Raw genomic sequence first — 25,399 nt, forward strand, 5'->3', positions numbered from 1 at the left:
AACTTTTTGGATTTTGACGCCCAAAAATAAAAAATAGATTTTTTGAATACCTATAAGCGCCAAATAATCCAAGATTTTTTTTTTGATTTCGAAAAAAACGGAATGATATGTGATAGTCCCTACCCCATTCTATCCACATACCAAATTTGAGATCGATGCCTCTTCTTTTGGCCAAGTTATAGCGAAAAAAAAAACTGTAAAATTAATGACGTCAAATTTTAAAACTCATTTTTTAGCAATTCTAGACTTTGAAGCGCAAAATAAAGACCACCATTAGACTCGCCGTCACGAGCTGCATCGTATCAATACCCATTTTAGTAGTTAGTTAGTTAGTTGAGGAAAAAAAATTATGCAAAACTATGAACTTTGAAATTTGACCTTTTTGACCTGACCTTGACCTGACCTCTACCAGAAAGTGACCTAAACCGTGCCTTATGGTCTTATAACCAACACCATTGAGTTGGAAATGAAAAATTGGCCATAAAACATGCATCGCACAACCTTAGTAAAGTTGGGTTGATGTGCTGGCCCTTGGTGACCTGACCTGTGACCTGACCTCAGACCTGGTATTATCAGTGACCTCTAATAGCAACATATGTACTAGGCAACTGACGCGCTATCGCTGATTTTCGAGAAAATGCGTTTTACTCGATGTTATAGGCATAGCGTATTCCCTAGAAGACTCGTGAACGGTGAAACATTTTATATTGACTGACCTGTGACGTCATCGGTGACCCCGAGGTCAATGAAATTTGGTTTCGTTCGACAAATTTGACAGGGGTATCGAACGCCGTTTGAAATTTACGGATCCGTCCAGTCGTTTCGGAGATATACGGTGGGGGGGGGGCAAAAAATGCCCCCCCCCCCCCCCCACCGCGCGGAAGGTGGCCGGGAGGCCCACCGCCTGTGAGTTTAGGTCCTATGTATGTCATTGGCTGACCGTCCAGGTCAGGTCAATGACCCAAAAATCGGAAAATCCGGACCTGTTAGAACGCGGTAAAGTGTGGCTACTACGGGTTTTTTCGGGGCGCTGATCACGAATATCATGTTAGTTTTGATCACGATTATGTCATTATGCATTTAGGCCAGGTCAGCTCAGGTCAGGTCAACCAGTAGAAGTACTGACGGGTATTCGTAGAAGGTGTCAATCACCTCTGACAGCTTCGTTACATGAATAATGAAGCATCAAAACTACTTCGTAAATGTTCAAATGGCTGCTAAATTCGAACTCAGCTCCAAAAAATAGCCTAGATATATGTAAAACTCGAAAAAGTGAGCCGAGGTCATCGAAGGTCATTGACTTGACCTGACCTTCAGGTGACCTTGACAACCACCCTAATGCATGGGAGCAACATCATGTCACATGTTTGAACGCTTGAAACTACGCGAAGACTGCAAACGCGCGGCTAATGCGAGCCGAGATGTGCCGAATCGCGATTCCGGTCAAACATGGTCTCGAAAAGTTGGTCACAGTTCAAAGGTCATTTGGGTCAGGGTCATGAAATTTTAGGGTGGTTGTAAAATTGATCAATTGGAGTGGAGGGTACTGAAAGTGTCGTAGCGACCGGCCGCTTTTTACGCGAGTTATTCGCGAAAAACCGAGAGTGGGACCTCCGTTCGACCCTCCCCCCCCCCCCCCCACCCGCCCACATATACGGACCAGGGTTAATCCACGGTTAATCAAAGTTGTTACATACTGACATTGCTCAGATCCTACTGCCCACCAAATGGTGATCACGAGACGGCCAATGCGGGTATCTGAGCTCTCGAGTGACGTTTTTGGTGGCACTATTAAACCCTGCTAAGCGGGCACTCGGTAATAAAAAGTGACACACACAACATTAAAAACCAATAAAACACCCATAACAACACGGTGGTCACCAGGCCAATGAATGCCTCGCACCAATGCCTTCCCCACGCTCACGCCCATAAATCTATAGATCTTTTCAAGACGCGCTCAAACGACCGTTTTTGTTGACACCCGCCGGAGGGAGGCGGATCTGTATCAGTGGCGCCTTGAACCGCGAAGGTCATTGACCTTGCAACAGCGACAGGTAAACAGCCGTCGGCGCGTGAGGCTGCCCTCGGAGGGCGTGGGGAGCGTCAGCGGCTGACGGAGCGCTGCTCTCACCCTCACCTCCGTTCAGGAAGTACCCGGACGGCGGCTATAGGACAATAGGCGGTCGGCGCCGGGCGGAGAGCGGACGCCTACACCAAGGCCGCCGCCGGGCCGGGTGCGGCCGGGGCCCTTTATAAGTGCGCCGGCCGATGGAGCTCTCATACTTGTCCCGGACACCCGGCCTCAACACCACCATGATCGGAAAGGTGAGGGCGATAATAGGTGCCGTGTGATCTCGGATCGCTCCGCCGCGCAAAGTGAAGACAGAAATTTATCAAAAACGTTGAGTTGGGAAAGAAGGTGTGATCGACTCTTTTTGCCGTGATCGGCATAAAAGAACGGACAATCAGCAGCAAGAAAATCAGCGAACTGTGAAAGGTTTCATGCACATCAATTCGTAATACCAGCTTGTAGTACGCTTAAGAATAATATAGATACCTACCTGATCACTTAAATAAACATAAAAGTTGCAGATCAGAAAAGAAAATTCAGAAAACAAATTCAATGAATAACAGAACTAGCAGATTTTGTGAAAAACATGACGATATAAGCTGAGCTGTTTAGTTGGTGGGTCATAACTCGCTGTACAGCAGCTGCACTGCAGTCCCCCTTCTGGTGATGCCCGTGCGCTGCGTGTCCTGACCTCTGTCTCGTGCCCCGGCAGCTGGTTCTCCTCGGAGCGATCGGAGCCGTCCTGGCGCAGAGCAGCCAGGACGTGGCCATCCTCAACGAGAGCCGCTCCGCCGACGTGTCCGGCAAGTACGACTTCGGGTTCGCCTCGGAGGACGGCACGGCGCGCGTCGAGACCGCCGGCGACGACGGCGAGGTCAGCGGACAGTACCAGTACGTCGACGCCGACGGCCAGAACGTCGTCGTCAAGTACACCGCCGGCAAGAACGGCTTCCAGGTCTCCTCGCCCATCCTGCCGAAGGCGCCCGAGCCGCTGCCGGCCCCGCAGCCCCAGCCGTCTCCGGCCCCTCAGCAGCAGTTCGACGCCCCTCAGCAGCAGTTCGCGCCCCAGCAGCAGCAGCAGTTCGCGCCCCAGCAGCAGCAGCAGCAGTTCGCTCCGCAGCAGCAGCAGCAGTTCGCTCCGCAGCAGCCGCAGTTCCGCGCGCCTCAGCCGCAGCAGTTCGCCGCTCCTCAGCAGCAGTTCCCTGCTCCTCAGCAGCAGCAGTTCCCCCAGCAGTTCCAGGCTCCCCAGCAGTTCCCTCAGCAGTTCCAGACCCGTCAGCAGTTCCCTCAGCAGTTCCAGGGTTCCCAGCAGTTCCCTCAGCAGTTCCGGGCTCCCCAGCAGTTCCCCCAGCAGTTCCAGGGACCCCAGCAGTTCCAGGCTCCTCAGCAGTTCAGGGCTCCCCAGCAGTTCCCCCAGCAGTTCCAGGCTCCTCAGCAGTTCCCCCAGCAGGTCCAGGCTCCCCAGCAGTTCCAGGCTCCTCAGCAGTTCCCCCAGCAGGTCCGTGCTCCCCAGCAGGCAGCCCCTGCTCCCGCCGCTGCTGGTGTCCCTGCTGCCCCCCGTTTTCCCGCCGGGGTCGACCCCAGCGACTGCCCCCAGTACCCTAACTGCCCCATTCCCCTGACGGCGTAAGCGGACTGAAATGTAAACCTATCGTCAATCGACAACATGCTGTGAATTTTAGTATTGTGACTGAGGGAGGAACACTCCGACATGTCATTATTGATGAAATGTGTTTTATTGTGAATCATAATAAAACGTATTTTGTTTTGTATTTCGCTGAAGTATGCATTCACTAGACAACTAATGCATAAATGCGGTTATGCCTAGTGGGAGTCGTAATAACCAGTCCTGGCTACATCGATGCGGCGCAGGATATAAACACTTTCCAAGAATAACACAAAAAGACTCATTTTACGAGAGTCCATCGAGCATCGAAATTTAACATTCACTCAACACTTACCGTAGATGCCTTCTCGAACGAGTAAATACGCATAAATAAGAGATAACTAGATGGCCATGTTTGCGCGATAACTGTAAAGATTCGATAGATATTGTTAATGGGGGCATTAGTTTGGGTGTATGAGGTTATATTTTTATTTGTATGAGCTAGGTGAAGTTTGACATTTGGTTTTAATTGAACTGTATGATATGCTGGTGCTGATTACCGGGTTGTTTGAGTCTTTCGGATGTTGGGCCCTTATGCACTCAAACTTAACATACACTACAATACCCTACCCTATCCAGGATGGATGGATGGATACACGCGATACTATATGTACTTATCAATTAGGTAGTTCTCATTACCGGTACCTACCTTGTGGGGCAATGCAAGTAATTATTAATCGAAAATGTACACTATACTCGTACATACACGCCGATGATAAATATTGAAAAGTCCGACCAGGTCGATCTTCTCTCTGATCGTCTGAGAGAAGATATGAGAACTTCTTTTTCTCATCAAATCTAGCAGACGAATCCTCTATTAGCACCCGATGTGAGCCTCTTGTCCCTCCAAAGAAGTAAGTGTGTCGTTCTCCCAGCAGGCCAGCGTGTCGCTGCTTACGAGGCTCGGCTGGCCTTCATTGACGTTCCAGTTGGTGAGTACTGCACGGTGCTGCCGTCCATCTAGCGGAACACTTTGCCGCCCCAATGTGGCCGGTGCTCCAGTCCAAAACAGACGAACTCGGGCAGGTCTTGGATCATCAGCCCGAGGAAGTGGTTCTCCTCTGCGGAGAGGAGAGGACTGACGCCAGCCGAACGGCTCTGATGTTCCACTTTTCACAGGCAATTATTTGCCTGGAGTGGTAGGCTGTGCCGCATCACACGGGCTGAGTTCACAAATTATAGCTTTGTCCCAATGCTCACAATCGACACGCGATAAACGGCACAGCTTAGCGCTCCGGTCAACAGATAGCTTCTGAGGAGTGGAACATCATTCTGTAGTCGACTATACTCTGTAGGGTTGGGGGCACGGCGGACACTCGGCGATAGAGGAGCGATGGAGGAGCGCCGGAGCGATCACGTTTGACGGTCCGTGCGAGGCAGCGGTAGCAGATGTCTACCAACAAGCAGACCGGGGCATTGACGTCCTCAAACGGCCTGAGGGTGGTAAAACGGACTGGCCAGTGGCCACTCCGCTTGTAGGTATATCATTTACCGGGGTTACATGAGCAAGTAAATGCGTATCAGGAACGGATTTTCCTATTCGCTCACCATTGTAGTCCGTTTGTAATGCGTATTAACTCTGCTCATGTAACCCCGAGCATTGATCAGCCAGCGCTCAGAGGCCCCGCCCAGCATAATTTGGCTGCCCTCAGTGCTGCGTCAGACCACTTCTTGTAGCATGCTTTATAGTGATATTAACCCTCGCCGTGCTATTTGGTTTTCTATGGCGCCGGCGGTCGATGGGAGACGGTCATTAAGATGGCCAGTGGGAGACGGTCGGTGGGGCCAGTGGGAGACGGTCATTGGGAGACGTTCAGTGGGATACGGTCAGTGGGAGACTGTCAGTGGGAGATTTTCAGTGGGGTCAGCGGGAGACGGTCATTAGGAGACGGTCATTGGGGTCAGTGAGAGACTGTCAGTGGGAGATGGTCAGTGGGAGACTGTCAGTGGGGTCAGTGGGAGACGGTCATTGGGAGATGGTCATTGGGAGACGGTCAATGGGGTCAGTGGGAGACGGTCATTGGGAGACGGTCATTGGGAGATGGTCAGCAGGGTCAGTGGGAGACGGTTGATGGGAGACGGTCGGTTGGGTCAGTGGGAGATGGTCAGTGGAGACGGTCATTGGGGTCAGTGGGAGACGGTCAGTGGGAGACGGTCAGTGGTAGACGGTCACTGGTCAGTGGGGTCAGTGGGATACGGTCAGTGGGAGACGGTCATTGGGGTCAGTGGGAGACGGTCAGTGGGAGACAGTCAGTGGGAGACGGTCAGTGGGGTCAGTGGGAGACGGTCAGTGGTAGACGGTCAGTGGGGTGAGTGGGAGACGGTCAGTGGGCCGTGGGGTCAGTGGGAGACTGTCAGTGGGCCGTAGGGTCAGTGGGAGACGGTCAGTGGGGTCAGTGGGATACGGTCAGTGGGAGACGGCCAGTGGGAGACGGTCAGTGGGAGACGTTCAGTGGGAGATGGTCAGCGGGAGACTGTCAGTGGGGTCAGTGGGAGACGGTCATTGGGAGACGGTCATTGGGAGACGGTCAGTGGGAATCGGTCAGTGGGAGACGGTCAGTGGGAGACGGTCATTGGGAGATGGTCAGCAGGGTCAGTGGGAGACGGTTGATGGGAGACGGTCGGTTGGGTCAGTGGGAGATGGTTAGTGGAGACGGTCATTGGGGTCAGTGGGAGACGGTCAGTGGGAGACGGTCAGTGGTAGACGGTCACTGGTCAGTGGGGTCAGTGGGATACGGTCATTAGGAGACGGTCATTGGGGTCAGTGGGAGACGGTCAGTGGGAGACAGTCAGTGGGAGACGGTCAGTGGGGTCAGTGGGAGACGGTCAGTGGTAGACGGTCAGAGGGGTCAGTGGGAGACGGTCAGTGGGCCGTGGGGTGAGTGGGAGACGGTCAGTGGGCCGTGGGGTCAGTGGGAGACTGTCAGTGGGCCGTAGGGTCAGTGGGAGACGGTCAGTGGGGTCAGTGGGATACGGTCAGTGGGAGACGGCCAGTGGGAGACGGTCAGTGGGAGACGTTCAGTGGGAGATGGTCAGCGGGAGACTGTCAGTGGGGTCAGTGGGAGACGGTCATTGGGAGACGGTCATTGGGAGACGGTCATTGGGAGACGGTCAGTGGGAATCGGTCAGTGGGAGACGGTCAGTGGGAGATGGTCAGCACTCAGCAGGGAGGCGGTCGGTGGGGTCGGTTGGAGACGTTCGATGGGAGACGGTCATTAAGATGGTCATTGGGAGACGTTCAGTGGGATACGGTCAGTGGGAGACTGTCAGTGGGAGATGGTCAGTGGGGTCAGTGGGAGATGGTCAGTGGGGTCAGTGGGAGACGGTCATGGAGACGGTCATTGAGGTCAGTGGGAGACGGTCAGTGGGAGACGGTCCGTGGGGTCAGTGGGAGACGGTCGATGGGAGACGGTCGGTGGGGCCAGTGGTAGATGGTCAGTGGAGACGATCATTGGGGTCAGTGGGAGACGGTCAGTGGGAGACGGTCAGTGGTAGACGGTCAGTGGGAGACGGTCAGTGGGAGACGGTCAGTGGGAGACGGTCAGTGGAAGACGGTCAGTGGGAGACGGTCAGTGGGAGACGGTCAGTGGGAGACGGTCAGTGGGGTCAGTGGGAGACGGTCATTAGGAGACGGTCATTGGGGTCAGTGGGATACGGCCAGTGAGATACGGTCAGTGGTAGACGGTCAGTGGGAGACGGTCATTGGGGTCAGTGGGATACGGCCAGTGAGATACGGTCAGTGGTAGACGGTCAGTGGGAGACGGTCAGTGGGAGACGGTCAGTGGGAGACGGTCAGTGGGGTCAGTGGGATACGGTCAGTGGGAGACGGCCAGTGGGAGACGGTCAGTGGGAGACGTTCAGTGGGAGATGGTCAGCGGGAGACTGTCAGTGGGGTCAGTGGGAGACGGTCATTGGGAGACGGTCATTGGGAGACGGTCAGTGGGAATCGGTCAGTGGGAGACGGTCAGTGGGAGACGGTCATTGGGAGATGGTCAGCAGGGTCAGTGGGAGACGGTTGATGGGAGACGGTCGGTTGGGTCAGTGGGAGATGGTTAGTGGAGACGGTCATTGGGGTCAGTGGGAGACGGTCAGTGGGAGACGGTCAGTGGTAGACGGTCACTGGTCAGTGGGGTCAGTGGGATACGGTCATTAGGAGACGGTCATTGGGGTCAGTGGGAGACGGTCAGTGGGAGACAGTCAGTGGGAGACGGTCAGTGGGGTCAGTGGGAGACGGTCAGTGGTAGACGGTCAGAGGGGTCAGTGGGAGACGGTCAGTGGGCCGTGGGGTGAGTGGGAGACGGTCAGTGGGCCGTGGGGTCAGTGGGAGACTGTCAGTGGGCCGTAGGGTCAGTGGGAGACGGTCAGTGGGGTCAGTGGGATACGGTCAGTGGGAGACGGCCAGTGGGAGACGGTCAGTGGGAGACGTTCAGTGGGAGATGGTCAGCGGGAGACTGTCAGTGGGGTCAGTGGGAGACGGTCATTGGGAGACGGTCATTGGGAGACGGTCATTGGGAGACGGTCAGTGGGAATCGGTCAGTGGGAGACGGTCAGTGGGAGATGGTCAGCACTCAGCAGGGAGGCGGTCGGTGGGGTCGGTTGGAGACGTTCGATGGGAGACGGTCATTAAGATGGTCATTGGGAGACGTTCAGTGGGATACGGTCAGTGGGAGACTGTCAGTGGGAGATGGTCAGTGGGGTCAGTGGGAGATGGTCAGTGGGGTCAGTGGGAGACGGTCATGGAGACGGTCATTGAGGTCAGTGGGAGACGGTCAGTGGGAGACGGTCCGTGGGGTCAGTGGGAGACGGTCGATGGGAGACGGTCGGTGGGGCCAGTGGTAGATGGTCAGTGGAGACGATCATTGGGGTCAGTGGGAGACGGTCAGTGGGAGACGGTCAGTGGTAGACGGTCAGTGGGAGACGGTCAGTGGGAGACGGTCAGTGGGAGACGGTCAGTGGAAGACGGTCAGTGGGAGACGGTCAGTGGGAGACGGTCAGTGGGAGACGGTCAGTGGGGTCAGTGGGAGACGGTCATTAGGAGACGGTCATTGGGGTCAGTGGGATACGGCCAGTGAGATACGGTCAGTGGTAGACGGTCAGTGGGAGACGGTCATTGGGGTCAGTGGGATACGGCCAGTGAGATACGGTCAGTGGTAGACGGTCAGTGGGAGACGGTCAGTGGGAGACGGTCAGTGGGAGACGGTCAGTGGGGTCAGTGGGAGACGGTCATTAGGAGACGGTCAGTGGGAGACGGTCAGTGGGAGACGGTCATTGGGGTCAGTGAGATACGGTCAGTGGGGTCAGTGAGATACGGTCAGTGGGAGACGGTCAGTAGGAGACGGTCAGTGGGGTCAGTGGGAGACGGTCAGTGGGAGACGGTCAGTGGGAGACGATCAGTGGAAGACGATCAGTGGAAGACGGTCAGTGGGAGGCGGTCCACGAGACGGTCAGTGGGAGACGGTCAGTGGGAGACGGTCAGTGGGAGATGGTCAGCGGGGTCAGTGGGAGACGGTCAGTGGGAGACGGTCAGTGGGGTCAGTGGGATACGGTCAGTGGGAGACGGTCATTAGAAGATGGTCAGTGGAGACGGTCGCAGGGAGGCGGTCTGTGGGAGACGGTCAGTGGGAGACGGTCAGTGGGAGACGGTCAGTGGGCACTCCTCCTGTGTTGTAGCCGCAGGGCTGCGGAGTCGATGGATTTTCGGCGACTCCGACTCCGACTCCGACTCCGGCTTTCAAAAACCAGCTCCGACTCCGACTCCGACTCCGGGCAGAATTGTCGACTCCGACCGACTCCAACTCCCGACTCCGACTCCGCAGACCTAGCAGGGCTGCGGAGTCGACAGGTTTTCGGTGACTCCGACTCCGGCTCCGGCTCGGGTTTCTAAAATCGACTCCGACTCCGACTCCGACTCCGACTCCGACTCCGACTCCGACTCCGCAGCCCTGGTTGTAGGTACCTGACGAGTAGGTATTTCTATGTAGGGGAGAGCGGGGCCAGTTGAACCACTTTTTATATATTGACATGCACAGCGAGATCTAGTTGTCATATCGAAACATGCACAATACCATGAAAAAATATGCTCTTTTGGCTTTACTTTAAGATATGTAAAATTATGCTTCAAACTAGAGTTGCAAAATTTCCCTACCGCACTACCGGCATGCCGGTAATTTTTCACTACCGCAGGTTTTTTCGTGGTATCTGGCATGTCTTGCCGGTAGCATGCCGGTATTTTTGATTTTGCACAAAAAAATATCAGTATATGATTCAAACTTTGGACACTAAGAGGCTATTGAATTGTAATAAGTTGGACAATGGGTGGCTGCTGGGTGGGGCGGTTACTGAAATTGCCAAAATGTGGCATCTCATGTAGGGGTAAGCCAGAATCAAGAATGCAGGTTTTTTAGTATGCCGGTAATTTGGCGGTTTTTTTTGCTTGGGTCGTGGTAGCATGCCGGTATCCCAGAAAATGTTTGTGGGGCGGGGCGGTGCCGGTAGCAGCCCATTGGGAAAACTTTGCAACTCTACTTCAAACATATTTTGCTGCCAAACGCATGCTTATAAAACAGCTCTACGCCCGTTTCAAATGACCCCGATGCGAGGGTCAATTGAACCAGCCCATGGGGTCAATTGCACCTATCCTTAACAATGGGATGTTTTCCTCTTTAAGGCCACTTTCTTAAGGAGATATTTTGTCCGGTTTACTTTTCCAAATGCTACATTCAATAGGTCGTTGGAAAGCTAAAAGTGCAAAGTTCCTCATAATAGGTGACATAAAGTACATAGACTATGGTAAAATGGGCGGATGAGGAAAATGAGAAATATCTCAGGCTATAGTGTGCTTTCAAGCAAAAGGCTGGACAAAAGGGGTCAAAAATTGAGCTCTATTAACCCGCGCACCGACGGGGGTCTGCGCCAACTTCGCACCGACGGGGGGGGGGCGGATGACCGCCCCCCCCCCTGAGATCTCAAGAACGAAGCAAGATAGCGACAAGCGGTAAACGGCATCGGATACGCACGGCCAAGATCTACAATTTTTGCTAAGGTCATTTTCAGGTCAGGTCAAAGATGACGTCACAGGGGTCGAAAAAGTCAAAATGGCGGCGCTAGATATGGAAAGAGTTTTTCTCGAATAACTTTCGAATTAGTCAAGATAGGAACAAACTAAGGGCATCATCGTGATCCTCTCGTCAATCCGCATCGAATGATATATATGTTGACCTCGAAAGGTCAAGGTCAAAGGTTGACCTTAGGTCACGTGATCTCGAGGTCATCATGTATATTATTCGATGCGTCTTGACAAGCTGAACACAATGAGACCATCCACGCGTCTGTATCTTGTTCCTGTACGGAGTTATTGGCCAAAAACCTTTGGTGACCTTTGATGACGTCACATGACCTCACAGCTGCCCAACAGTAAAACAGACCTCAAGGTAGTGAAGGTTGATCGTATATGAAGTCATGTATGGTATATGGGGCCATTCCGACCCGTTTTAGTGGTAAAAACAGGGAGTTGATTTTTCCCCCATTAACTTATAATGGGGAGGTCGCGAAATTGACCTGACCTTAGGTCACCGATATCAAAATTCCGAGATATACAAATTGTAGCTACTAATGACCTAATAATATCCTGCGACTTTCAAAGGCCTCCGACATCTACCTACTGTAGCTCTGGCACGGTGACAAAGTTGCAAAAAAGTGACTTGAGGTTGGGTCATTCAAAGTGACCTGGTGACCTGACCTTAAAAGGTAGGAGGTTCAAACTTGCACACCATGTGTAAAATTGATGAGGTTATAGTCATTCCAAATTTCGCGGCGCTACGCGCCGCGGTTTTCCCGCTATTCGCGAAAAACCTCAGGGGGGGGGGGCGGATATCCGCCCCCCCCCGTCGGTGCGAGGGTTAAACTACTATTTCAGTTTAAAAGCTCATTTCAAAGGTGGACAATTTCCTTTAATGTTTACAGCCCCTGAACAATAGCCATTGCAAAGGTCACCGGGGTCCATTGAAACGGCCTGTGGCCCTGTTTCAACTGACCCTCAGAGAAGCGTTTCAATTGACCCCATCCGCTCCCGCCATCTCGCACGCGCCGTAAAGCACATGTCAAACGAGCTGGAGGGACGGCATAATGCTGAATGAAGGGCCAAATAAGGTGTTATTCCGGAGCCAGGAGTTCTTCTTTCAGCAAACAAAGGTATATGAGATATCACAAAATATTCATAAAAACAATTTCTCCAAAACGCCCCTCAAAAACACAAAAACAAGTGTCAAATCAAAATTACCGTCCGTTTGCCGCCCAAACGCCGTTGACAAAGGAAGTGGTCGAGCGCGGATGCGCAGTGGTGTCGGCAACGCCATATGTTGCATGCTGTTGAAAATAAAGCCATGTTTCATCTGACCCCGTGTTTCAACTGGCCCCGCTCTCCCCTACCTATCTGTCGTGGTGCATGGCGACTTCTCGACTTCTCGCACTGGCGGTTTCTTCGGAGTATGATCCTATTTTTCTCATTTATCTGCATAAATGTGTACACTGTACAGTTACACCATCACTATAAAAACTTGTGTTAGCAGTACCCCGTCCCCTTCTTACCCTCCCTATTAGTATCGAGTAAAATACGTAGCTGGCACGTCTTACAGAATGCCTACAGGGAGACACCGGTTGGTCACGTGACTCGGAAACAAAAATCAGCTGATAGAGTGGCGGAATCGCCGTAATCAAACACGAATAATTCCGGACGATAGAGCGGCAGTATAGGAGTTTTCTTTACAACAGGTAATCATTGCAATGTATTATCATTCTATGACCAAGAAACGTTCATAAATCATATATTTCTTCGATGATCACTGCCGCAACCGACGCGCATATATTGTAGCCAGCGCATAAAGCTGTGCTTTGCGATATTATATGTAATGAAACGGTCAATACTAATAATTTGTAACAAAGCTCGAAAAAAGATGGCATTCTATCTTGCTTCAACCTTCTACTTACGCTTTTATAATAACGACAGCGACACCATACGGCCTATCCACGCTATGCAACTCCATGGCGTGTCCGGCCGCACTCTGCCGAGTGTGCCGAGATCAGAGGCGTACCATCCGCGGCAAGTCCAGCTGCACTGCCCGGTACCTGGGAGGGCGACGCCTAGCCCCGCTCTGGCCGCTCGCTTCCGCGCACAACTAAGCTACCTGGCTAGGTCTGTGGGAGGGGAGGGAGAAAACCAACAACAGTCTGATGAGCCAATGGAGTCTGTGAGCCGCGCCAATCAGCGCCCTTCCGCGCGCAGACGGGAGCTAGAGCTTTTCATCTCCTTTCCTGTTTTCGCTGGTCCGCCAGTCACCAGCATCGTTCCGTGCTCTCCATCTTGGCCGATTCGGCCGTGTGTGTCAGCAACAACAGTGAGAGAGAGAGAGAGGGGAGAGGGAGAGGGAGAGGGAGAGAGAGAGTCTCGGATCACGCCAGGCAGCCACATGGGTATCTATTGTTTATTTATTTTCCAGTGATCGCAAGCGTTTTTGTTTGGAACCGGGTGTGATCAGTATTTGACGCATTTCTGTGATCTGTATGATAAAACTGAAAAATAGTGAAATATATTCACTTTAATTCACATATCGCTTTTGATTCATGGTGCGGCTGCTTGATTTTGCCACAACATACATACACAGCCGATCTCGGCATGTTTCTGTTCCAGAACAGCAGCTGCAGTGGACACCAAAAATGCATTCATGTTCTGACAACTTACTTCAAAGATACAAAAATTTCACGACGAACTGCTAAGTTCCAGAGAAAGTATTTTCTCGCTCACAGATGCTCAACAAGAAGCGCGCGATTGATTGCAACTAGCACGCTCACGATTTCTAAAATAGCGCTGGCCCAAACCTGCCCCTTACATCCAAATATAATATCTTAATTCCAGCCTCTGTCCTATTTATTATTTATTAGCGCACCGAGAGTGAATGATACCACGGCATAGCCGTCATATTACAGAGCACAAATTGCGAGACGACGTTCGAGACCCGTATCGGCGTATTTTTTACAGATCCGGGTGTCTCGCTTTCACTCTCAATCAACCCTGCCACATCATCAACCGAGCCACATCGGCTCCGACCATCTTGATCCCCGCACTGAAATCTGATGGCCGGCCCGTCATTTCATCCTATCCGTCGGCGCGCACTACACCCGAGCTCAGCCTAAAGTGCACTGTGCGGCCTTCTTCGGATGACACCTGAGCATGGCGCTTGCCTTGCACCTGGATGCTTAGAGCCTCTTGTTCGTGCACGGCCGCTAGCATTTCAGGAGTCGGATGGTCTCGGCGGTGGCGGCGCTGGTCACCGTGGAGCCGTCGGAAGACACCGTCAGCTCGAGCGCCCTCGACCAGTGACCTGTAAAGCAGCGAGTCGCGGCATGTCAAGACGACCGTCACGTTTCAGTCACGAAGGCCGTTATAGAAGTCACGGCGGCCGTCATATGCCAGCCGCGGCGACCGTCACATAGCAGTCACGGTGACCGTCACAGGTCACGACGGTCGTCAAATACCACTACGAGCCACGTCGACCACGACTCATAGCTCATAACGTTTCCTGACGCACACTCAGCTATAATAACAGTATATAAGCCTGTACACACATTTCTCACTCGAGAAATCGAAACCCGAACCTGAGACCCATCATACGTCACGACACTAAGTTGCAGCGGCACCTGCATTAGCAGACATCCCATCCCGGCAACACAAAAAGTTCTCCCGAGCCACCCACCTAAGGACGCGGTGACGGGTCACAGAATTGCCATCACGTCGCTGATCTAGTGACGAAAAGGGACACAGCTGACCTGTGGACGCGTTGGCTCACACAATTAGGTACTGACCTGGAGATGATGTGATAGTTTCTGGTCAATGTCGATACGCGCGCCGCGTGGCTGGCCATCACACTCTGCCACCTCCGGATGACGTTCTACAGCTGGATCGACACGCTGTCTCCAGAACCACCGCCAGAAACAAGCCTGATGGAGGATGATATGATCAAAACTAAAAAACCACAAAGCACACAATGAAGACGACAAAAGCGGCGGCAGGCACATAATGACGATTGACGACCTATAACTAAATCAGCTTATTCAACGTCAAAAAAGGCTGCAAATGTCTATATTTTACTAGTCAAACGCCCGTGATAGGCTGATGTGCCTAGCTAGATGTAGCTTGACTTTCCGAATGTGGCCTAACCCCCGCCCGTATGGGGGGGGGGGGTCGAACGGACCCCTCCTCGGTTTTTCGCGGATAACTCATAACTCGCATAAAAAAGACGCCGATTGCGACGAAACTTTCAGTACCCTCCAGTTGATCAATTTTACACATGTCCTTGACATTTTATGAACCTGACCCAAATGAACTTTGACCTGTGACCTATTAAGCCCAGCTGCCAAGAGCCATGGCAGCTAGTTGGGGAAGCTTCAGTCCAGATAGCATATGCAAGTAGTAGCCATTCAGCAAGTCTGGTGGGAGGCACTTTCAGCAACTGTTCAGGCGTTAATTGGATGGAGAGTCTGGGGTGTGTGCGCACCAAAAAGCAGCAACTGCACACTCAGAAGTAGAACATTGGCAAAACCTGGGTAAAGCGAATGAGAGAGGGAGTCAGGAATCAGGCGTGCAGGGGTAGACAGCTGAAACAGGCGAGGAGAGCAGTGGAGACCTGGAGACATTATGAGGAAACATTGGTCTGGGCAGACACCCAGGTTGAGGTGAGTTGTCAAGACTCAGTCACCCAGACTCAGCACTGACAGCACTGACATCACCATAAATGTTACCAAATGCCGTGAATAGAATAGTAAGACATTTTATAAGATTGGACCCTGGGGGAACCTCCAGGCTTCCCCCATGGGATAGTTGTCTGTCCAACCCTTAGCAGGGTGGATGTTTGGGAGAGGTGGACAAAGCCCGCGGAGGGCATGTATTTCATGATCGCTACACACATTGCAAGACTTTTTTAATGATATAATAACTCAAACTTATCCATGTAACTTGTCAATTACAGGACTTTGTGGGCTTTTGTTTATTAATTCTCAGAGCATCATCTTTTCTGGTGAGTTACTTGCAACACGCATTGCTGCAAGCTCCAAAAGCAATCATTACTTTTACTGCATCGTAAGCTAAATGAAACTTTGCCCACATCCCTAGATAACTTTTTTACCTTAGCTGAACCAGACCGAGTCACGCGCTCAGCTCATCATTTCAATGAAATGTTCACTGAAAAACTATACCGTACACACACGATACGATGGGCTGGTCCCAGGCTCTGGAACCAAATAATCAGTCCTATGTTTCCGAACATACAGACAATTCCGGCATCCAAAAGACAGCTAAAAAATATAATAAGAGGTTCTCTTTTAGACTCGTACTGATATTCATATGCACCTAACCTTACCTTAGATTCTTACTGATATCCTGGTAGGAAGGCCCTCATGGCCCTGCGACCTTGCGCGGCGGGCGTCGAGGTGCTGTGTTTGCCGCATAGGTCCGTCGGGGTCGGATAGCCGGCCCTCGGCGCCTGCCGCCGGGGACGTGGGGCTAGTCTGCGTTCCATTTCTACTATTTCTATTTTTTCTGTCCTGTTTTTTTTTCTCAGTAGTGTCTTGTTAAATCAGTTGAGGAGAGAGAGAGGTGGTACATTTCAGTGTTCCGTTTTTACAGTCATACCAAATTGGAATATTTTGGTAATACCCACTGATTATTTGTGTACCTATGGTAGTGTCGTTTGCCGTTTTGGTTATATGTGTATCACTTTCTTTGTATTGTATCAATTACCGGGGTTACATGAGCGATCCGTTCCAAATACGCACTACGCTAATGCGCATCAGCTCCCCACAAACGGATCTACGGCACCGGTTACATGAGACTAATTCGTTTTATCTACGTCAAACGGATCTTGTTTGGCTCACCCGGGCTGACTCCTCGACGGCCGGTAATTCGCATCACAAACGGAATAGGATTAGCGTACAGTCATGGCGCAGTTGCGGCATTTACCGGGACGACTGAGCTAAATTTTAAATACTTACATCATTTGATAGGCTCAAAAACATTTAAAATTAACATGAAATCAAAAAATGAAAACAAAGTTTTCTTGTTTTAAGTCAGTGGGCACTGATTCGCCATGCAGCGACAGCAGGGTGGTCAGATGAAATTATCTATCAAAATATTTCATTCATTTTATTTCACATGCAAAGACTAAACAAAAACACCAACATTTTTTTTTTTGCTATTTTCTACGAGGCAGCCAATAAAAAAAGCTTAGTATTTTGCATTTTGACGCTTCCAGTCAGCAAAGAATTGTTCTTGTGAAATACGGCCCGAATCGTGTGCCTCGGACGTTTCGGTTACATGAGCCATCCGTTCCAAATACGCACTACGCTAATTCGCATCAGCTCCCCAAGAACGCATTCAGTGCACCGACTACATGAGCAAATTCGTATCAGTGACGTCAAACGGATCTAGTTTGGCTCTCGGCCCGATGGCGTATATTCGGATGCAGTATGAGTAGAGCATGGGTCCCGAAAAATTCTTCAGAAACTAGAGAAATTCTCGCGGCCACCGGCATTTAGGCGATCTGCTCGTGCTTTTGTCACTGGAGCGCTTCTTTCACGGAGATTGCGCCGGCCGCCTGCAACGGACGAAAAATACACGGCTTTGCAATCCGGCTGATCGTGGGAAAATACAGCCGGAGGTCTCGGCTCTATGCAGGTATACCACCGGGAGAGATGTATTTATTGTATAGTATATACCACTGGCTCGATGTATAGCCTGCAAGTTGGCTTTGGTGCAAACATGTCAAACAGGGTATAGGGCGGCATTGTGACAGATGGATCGTACACCAAACTGAAGAAAGACCCAACCCCGGCCTGCGAACGCAAACTAACAAAGCTCCTTAAGAAGAACAAGGACAAGGAACAACTCACGGACGCCCAGTACAGAAAGCTGAGCCAACATCACAGCAAACTTCCACACATGTACGGGCTGCCAAAGGTACACAAGACCAATGTACCGCTAAGACCAATAGTAAGCTGCCGTGGCTCAGCCTGCCATCCTCTGAGCCAGTTCCTCGTCAAGATCATCAACCCACTGAGTGGCAAAACACCTACATATGTCAAGAACTCAGCCCACTTCGTCTCACTGGTTCAGGCCATGCGACCTTCGCCGAACATGCAAATGGTAAGCTTCGATGTGGTGAGTCTGTTCACCAATGTGCCCACTACCGAAGCTCTGAGCATAGTGAGGACAAGACTGGAGAGCGACGATACACTGCCCGAAAGAACGACAATCCCGACTGATGACATCATGGAACTCCTGACATTCTGTGTCACCACCACCGCCTTCCAACTGGGCGATGACTACTACCAACAAACTGAAGGAATGGCCATGGGTTCACCCCTGTCACCGGTGATCGCCAACATCTACATGGAACACTTCGAGGAACTGGCCTTACAAACAGCACCACTGAAACCATCCCTGTGGCTGCGATATGTCGACGACACATTCGTCCTGTGGGACCATCGCGAGGACATAACACCGTTCCTAGACCACCTCAACAGCCTCCGACCCTCCATCCAATTCACAATGGAAACAGAAGTCGACAACAAACTACCATTCCTTGACGTCCAAGTGGAGAAATCTGAGGAAGCATTCAGAACATCGGTCTACCGCAAACCAACAGCGACCGACCGCTACCTCAACTTCAAGTCACACCACCCAGACACAGTCAAGAAAGGTATCGTAAGATGCCTGCAGACCCGAGCCACCAACATCTGTGGAGACGAAGCAGCCAGAAAGATGGAAATGTCACGCCTTACCAGCACCTTCAGGAGAAACGGATACCCAACGAGCTTCATGAAACACAAACCCAAGGAAGCATCCCAACAACAACCAAGGGATAAGCCAATCGCGACAGTATCCCTCCCATACAACAGAGGACTGTCAGAGAAGCTAAGGCGAATCTGCGGAGCATACAACATCAGGACGGTGTTCAGAAGTACCACCACCCTCCGCAGGTCACTCACAAAGGTCAGACCGCCAACCACCAAGGAGCAAACAAAGAACTGCATATACGACATCCCGTGCAGCTGCGGCAGGTCATACAAGGGCGAGACTGGCCGCCCACTGACGGTCAGGCTCGAAGAACACAGGAAGGCCACCATCCGAGGCGAAACACTGAAATCCGGTGTGGCGGAGCATGCATGGTCTGAAGGAGATCACAGACCTGCTTGGGATGATACCACCATCATCGACAAGGAGCCACACTGGAAAATCAGAAAAATCAAGGAAGCCGCACACATGGCGCTGGCTAGCAACCCCATCAGCAAGCCAAGCGTTGACATCAGCCCAATATGGCTCCCACTACTAAGGAAATCACAAAAACATCTGGGGGATAAATGACACCAAGTTTCCAGCTCCATAACGATGTCTGCCTCGATAGTGGAGTGGTTAGAACCGTGGACTATCACCGGGGAAACCCGAGTTCGATTCCCGCTGACTACAGGAGCTTTCGAACGGTATGACGCGTACGGCGCAACGCCACCAACATCCAGGTCCTTCTAAGGGCCAAAGAACACCTGACGACGGCCGGAGAAGTAACTGGCCGAAACGTTGTGAAACTAACATCTCAACTCAAGACGGGGACGAAAGTCCGACAACTAACATCAGGGTATAGGGCGGATCGATGTAAGCAAATCAGACGTTCAATTGACAATTTCCGATTCTTATTCGATAATTACGACCAATTATATTTTATTTTGGGAAGTGTTATTGGGACCGGAGCAATAAAATCTCATTTTCCCCTGTCTCCTTACCTATCTCCCAAACCCCTTGCTCACGATCATCTTTCCTCTCTTTAGGTATCAGTCTCCTTCCCGTCCTCCCCGAGTCTCTGACAAGTAATATCCATGTCTCTAAGTCTTTTCCTTCATCTGATCCTCCTTTCTCTCACCACCCTTCTCTCTCTCACCACCCTTCTCTCTCTCTCTCTCTTTCTCTCTCTCTCTCTCTCTCTCTCTCTCTCTCTCTCTCTCTCTCTCTCTCTCTCTCTCTCTCTCTCTCTCTCTCTCCCTCTCTCTCTCTCTCTCGTCCGTCTGTCCATCTCTTTGTCCGTCTCTCCGTCCGTTCGCCCGCCCTTCCGTCTCTCAGTCCGTCCGTCCGTCCGTCCGCCCTTCCGTCTCTCAGTCCGTCCATCCGTCCGTCCGTTTCTCCATCCGTCCGTCCATCAGTCACTCTCTCCGTCCGTCCGTCATCAGTCTCTTCGTCCGTCCATCCGTCTCTCCGTCCGTCCGTCCGTCTCTCCGGAGGTGCAACTTTTCCCAAATAGTTCTTGGAACGTCACACAGTATATCGAACCCACATATTACATAGAGGTGCAACTTTTTCAGGTCCCACGTTCACCACGTCCAACGTTCTAACAGGTCCCAATTTTCCTGCCTTTTGGGTCATTGACCTGACCTGGAAGGTCAACCGATGACCTAGGACCTTAAAATTGGGTATCATCGGCTTCCTCTCGTCACGGGCAACACGCTGGTTTTTTCCGCGAAGCTCTAGCTTGATCAGGAGCGAAACGGCAAGGGGTTATACCTGATACGTTCGCGGCTGGAAAAAAAAACACCTATACGGGCGAGGGTCAAGTTGAAAGTATTAATTTGGTTCAAAACGATGATGTAGATAAGTTAGTTATTTAAATCTAAATATCTGAGTATGACGAGAGCGATGGACATTTTTGGTATGCAGTGTTATCCATTGAAAACAGGTCAAAGCTATTGAGTTTTTAATTTAGTGGTCGCCGCTTACTAATCATGCGGCATACACGCCGCACATAACCGCCAATGCCGCAACGCAGCTTAAATTTCGAAGTAAGCATTTAGTCTCACCCGCATTCATATGGTACCCGTCGTGTGTGTCCGAGAATTTCTCTAGTTTCTGAGGAATTTTTCGGGACCCATGCTCTGCTCATACTGCATCCGAATATACGCGGCCCGATGCGCATTACAAACGGAATAGCATACAAATGTGGCGCACTTCCGTAGCAATAGAGGTGACTAAATCAAAAATTTATTATCTTATGTCTTTTTTGCATTTAATCTGCTCAAAACATTCTCAATTAACTTAACAAAAAAAGTTGAACATGAAGTTGTCTTGCTTTGACTCATTGGGCAATTGCCTCTCTTGATTCGTCTGTAGTGCTGTCAGAAAAATGTTTCAACTGAAATTATGTGGATATTTACTATTTGGTTTTCACTATATTTATTGTTGAAAACTTGACAAAATACCGACATATTTTTTTAATATTATTTCAAAAGAAGAAAATGAAAAAATACCTATTATTTTGCATTTTAATGTTTCTTTTTGCGAAGAAATAGTTCCTGTAATACGTATCTTGGTCCTATTCGCTTCTAAGCCTCTTTCCCAGCGGATTTTGTTCGGACCGCCGATTCGTATTAGCAGGTGGATACATGAGTCGGTAGTACGCTCCTGATTCGCATTAGCGGTGAATCCGATCGTGATACCAATACGTATTTGCTTTGCTCATGTAACCGCGGATCGGATCGCCGATTCGTACTAGCAGGTGGCTACATGAGTCGGTAATGCGTTCCTAATTCGAATTAGCGGCTAAATACGTATTTACTGTGCTCATGTAACCCCGATAAATTACCGGGGTTACATGAGCGATCCGTTCCAAATACGCACTACGCTAATGCGCATCAGCTCCCCACAAACGTATCTACGGCACCGGTTACATGAGACTAATTCGTTTTATCTACGTCAAACGGATCTTGTTTGGCTCACCCGGGCTGACTCCTCGACGGCCGGTAATTCGCATCACAAACGGAATAGGATTAGCGTACAGTCATGGCGCAGTTGCGGCATTCACCGGACGACTGAGCTAATTTTTAAATACTTATATCATTTGATAGGCTCAAAAACATTTAGAATTAACATGAAATCAAAAAATGAAAACAAAGCTTTCTTGTATTAAGTCAGTGGGCACTGATTCGCCATGCAGCGACAGCAGGGTGGTCATAAAAAATTATCTATCAAAATACTTCATTCATTTTATTTCACATTCAAAGACTAAACCAAAATACCAACATTTTTTTTTTTGCTATTTTCTACGAGGCAGCCAATAAAAAAAATGCTTAGTATTTTGCATTTTGACGCTTCCAGTCAGCAAAGAATAGTTCTTGTGAAATACGGCCCGAATCGTGTGCCTCAGACGTTTCGGTTACATGAGCGATCCGTTCCAAATACGCACTACGCTTAATTCGCATCAGCTCCCCAAGAACGCATTCAGTGCACCGACTACATGAGCAAATTCGTATCAGTGACGTCAAGCGGATCTAGTTTGGCTCTCGGCCCGATGCGCATTACAAACGGAATAGCATACAAATGTGGCGCACTTCCGTAGCAATAGAGGTGACTAAATTAAAAATTTATTATCTTATGTCTTTTTTGCATTTAATCTGCTCAAAACATTCTCAATTAACTTAACAAAAAAAAGTTGAACATAAAGTTGTCTTGCTTTGACTCATTGGGCAATTACCTCTCTTGATTCGTCTGTAGTGCTGTCAGAAAAATGTTTCACCTGAAATTATGTGGATATTTACTATTTGGTTTTCACTATATTTATTGTTGAAAACTTGACAAAATACCGACATATTTTTTTAATATTATTTCAAAAGAAGAAAATGAAAAAATACCTATTATTTTGCATTTTAATGTTTCTTTTTGCGAAGAAATAGTTCCTGTAATACGTATCTTGGTCCTATTCGCTTCTAAGCCTCTTTCCCAGCGGATTTTGTTCGGACCGCCGATTCGTATTAGCAGGTGGATACATGAGTCGGTAGTACGCTCCTGATTCGCATTAGCGGTGAATCCGATCGTGATACCAATACGTATTTGCTTTGCTCATGTAACCGCGGATCGGATCGCCGATTCGTACTAGCAGGTGGCTACATGAGTCGGTAATGCGTTCCTAATTCGAATTAGCGGCTAAATACGTATTTACTGTGCTCATGTAACCCCGATAAATTACCGGGGTTACATGAGCGATCCGTTCCAAATACGCACTACGCTAATGCGCATCAGCTCCCCACAAACGTATCTACGGCACCGGTTACATGAGACTAATTCGTTTTATCTACGTCAAACGGATCTTGTTTGGCTCACCCGGGCTGACTCCTCGACGGCCGGTAATTCGCATCACAAACGGAATAGGATTAGCGTACAGTCATGGCGCAGTTGCGGCATTCACCGGACGACTGAGCTAAATTTTAAATACTTATATCATTTGATAGGCTCAAAAACATTTAGAATTAACATGAAATCAAAAAATGAAAACAAAGCTTTCTTGTATTAAGTCAGTGGGCACTGATTCGCCATGCAGCGACAGCAGGGTGGTCATAAAAAATTATCTATCAAAATACTTCATTCATTTTATTTCACATTCAAAGACTAAACCAAAATACCAACATTTTTTTTTGCTATTTTCTACGAGGCAGCCAATAAAAAAAATGCTTAGTATTTTGCATTTTGACGCTTCCAGTCAGCAAAGAATAGTTCTTGTGAAATACGGCCCGAATCGTGTGCCTCAGACGTTTCGGTTACATGAGCGATCCGTTCCAAATACGCACTACGCTTAATTCGCATCAGCTCCCCAAGAACGCATTCAGTGCACCGACTACATGAGCAAATTCGTATCAGTGACGTCAAACGGATCTAGTTTGGCTCTCGGCCCGATGCGCATTACAAACGGAATAGCATACAAATGTGGCGCACTTCCGTAGCAATAGAGGTGACTAAATTAAAAATTTATTATCTTATGTCTTTTTTGCATTTAATCTGCTCAAAACATTCTCAATTAACTTAACAAAAAAAAGTTGAACATAAAGTTGTCTTGCTTTGACTCATTGGGCAATTGCCTCTCTTGATTCGTCTGTAGTGCTGTCAGAAAAATGTTTCAACTGAAATTATGTGGATATTTACTATTTGGTTTTCACTATATTTATTGTTGAAAACTTGACAAAATACCGACATATTTTTTTAATATTATTTCAAAAGAAGAAAATGAAAAAAATACCTATTATTTTGCATTTTAATGTTTCTTTTTGCGAAGAAATAGTTCCTGTAATACGTATCTTGGTCCTATTCGCTTCTAAGCCTCTTTCCCAGCGGATTTTGTTCGGACCGCCGATTCGTATTAGCAGGTGGATACATGAGTCGGTAGTACGCTCCTGATTCGCATTAGCGGTGAATCCGATCGTGATACGTATTTGCTTTGCTCATGTAACCGCGGATCGGATCGCCGATTCGTACTAGCAGGTGGCTACATGAGTCGGTAATGCGTTCCTAATTCGAATTAGCGGCTAAATACGTATTTACTGTGCTCATGTAACCCCGATAAATGTGTCATGTGCCGTTTATGTTGTGTATGTGCGTTTGTGGATTTTTTTTTTGCGCCTGCCGCAAGAGGAAGTCCTAGAAGTTTTAGATACCGTAGTGGTCTCTATCTCCGATAGAGAAAGCAATATTAGAATAACTCGCCCCTCATCTACCCCGCCTGCCGAGTTAGGCTCGCCCAGCAACAAGCTTGCTTAGCTGGGTGGCCTATTTCGGTGGGCACTTGACCATGCTGAAACCTGACCAGGAACCGACACCGACCTTTTGATCTGCATGCTACCGGCTTATACCCATGTCCTTGTGTGATTGTTCCAACTCCCTGTACGAATGTGTAACTAACCAAGGTATGAACTATGAATGTATAGGTACTGAAGAAAAAAAAACAAAAAAAAAAACGTAGTGTCTAGTCAAAGCTATTTTTAGCTTTGATTTCTTTCCGCCCCTTGTATGCATGACTCATAACACTACTTGCATCTGTATTTGGCTGCACAGGTTTTTTCGCTTCTTTTTTTTTGTTAATTTCCTTTTCTTAGCAGGGAGTGTCACGACTTGCATATTTTTGTTTTTGGTGTTAACGTATGGTTCTGTGGTCGTGCGGGACCGTGGGTGGACACTCCCATGGTCGTCTGTTCATGGGCGGCGGACTATAAGAAAAAAAAGCACAACTCGAAATGGCCAACCACAGCAGGGTCTCAACCTGAAGGAGATTGAGACGCAGAAGAGAAGGAGAGGATCAGGATCATGGAAACAAGAGAGCAGAGGACCAAAATGAATCTGGGTGAGGGGTTTATATAGACTTGACTTCAGGTAGACTACATACTTCGTAGGATAGGTACCTACCTAATAATTCCGATGGCAAATCAATAAAAATTTATTTTGATTTGTATCTCAACTAACCACAGAAAAGAAACTTGACACAAATCCACCCCACCCGGCACAGATAAACTCACAATAAAAATACATTTCAAAATCCGTTTCCTGTTCCGTGGCCTATCAAAAACAAATCCAACAAGAAAATTTATTCAATTTGAAAATGTTTATAGCCTTGGGCGCCTTGAGTTGAATCCAAAGCTATGCTGAATAGCTTGAAACTTAAAAGTGTTCTCAATCAGTAAAAGAAACGCCGTTAAACCAATCAAATACAAAAGCTGGCGTTTGCTAGCGATAGCAGTACAGAAAACTGCGCGCAACTGCGGGTGATAATTATGGTCGGCAGTTTTCAATACCACGTTTCGTAAAGTTCCCG

The 25,399-nt window shown here is 49.4% G+C and overlaps 1 protein-coding gene and 1 long non-coding RNA gene across 2 annotated transcripts; one reads left to right on the top strand and one right to left on the bottom strand.

The window, feature by feature from the left end:
* The first annotated feature begins 2,090 nt into the window (after positions 1 to 2,090).
* On the top strand, positions 2,091 to 3,843 carry LOC122386371 (adenylate cyclase, terminal-differentiation specific-like). Its single transcript, XM_043375527.1, has 2 exons — positions 2,091 to 2,325; positions 2,784 to 3,843. Exons 1-2 carry the CDS (start codon positions 2,269 to 2,271, stop codon positions 3,699 to 3,701), a joined length of 975 nt encoding a protein of 324 aa, XP_043231462.1. The 5' UTR covers positions 2,091 to 2,268; the 3' UTR covers positions 3,702 to 3,843.
* A 9,808-nt stretch (positions 3,844 to 13,651) lies between these two features.
* LOC122386372 lies at positions 13,652 to 25,218 on the bottom strand. The gene is made up of 3 exons (XR_006257368.1): positions 25,104 to 25,218; positions 14,595 to 14,729; positions 13,652 to 14,113 (listed from the first exon to the last, which is right to left on the bottom strand). It is a non-coding gene; the product is annotated as an uncharacterized LOC122386372 (long non-coding RNA).
* Positions 25,219 to 25,399: the final 181 nt, after the last annotated feature.

Source organism: Amphibalanus amphitrite, unplaced genomic scaffold (genome assembly GCF_019059575.1).
Source record: "Amphibalanus amphitrite isolate SeventyFive unplaced genomic scaffold, NRLGWU_Aamphi_draft 000248F_arrow, whole genome shotgun sequence".
Classification (NCBI taxonomy): Eukaryota; Metazoa; Arthropoda; class Thecostraca; order Balanomorpha; family Balanidae; genus Amphibalanus; species Amphibalanus amphitrite.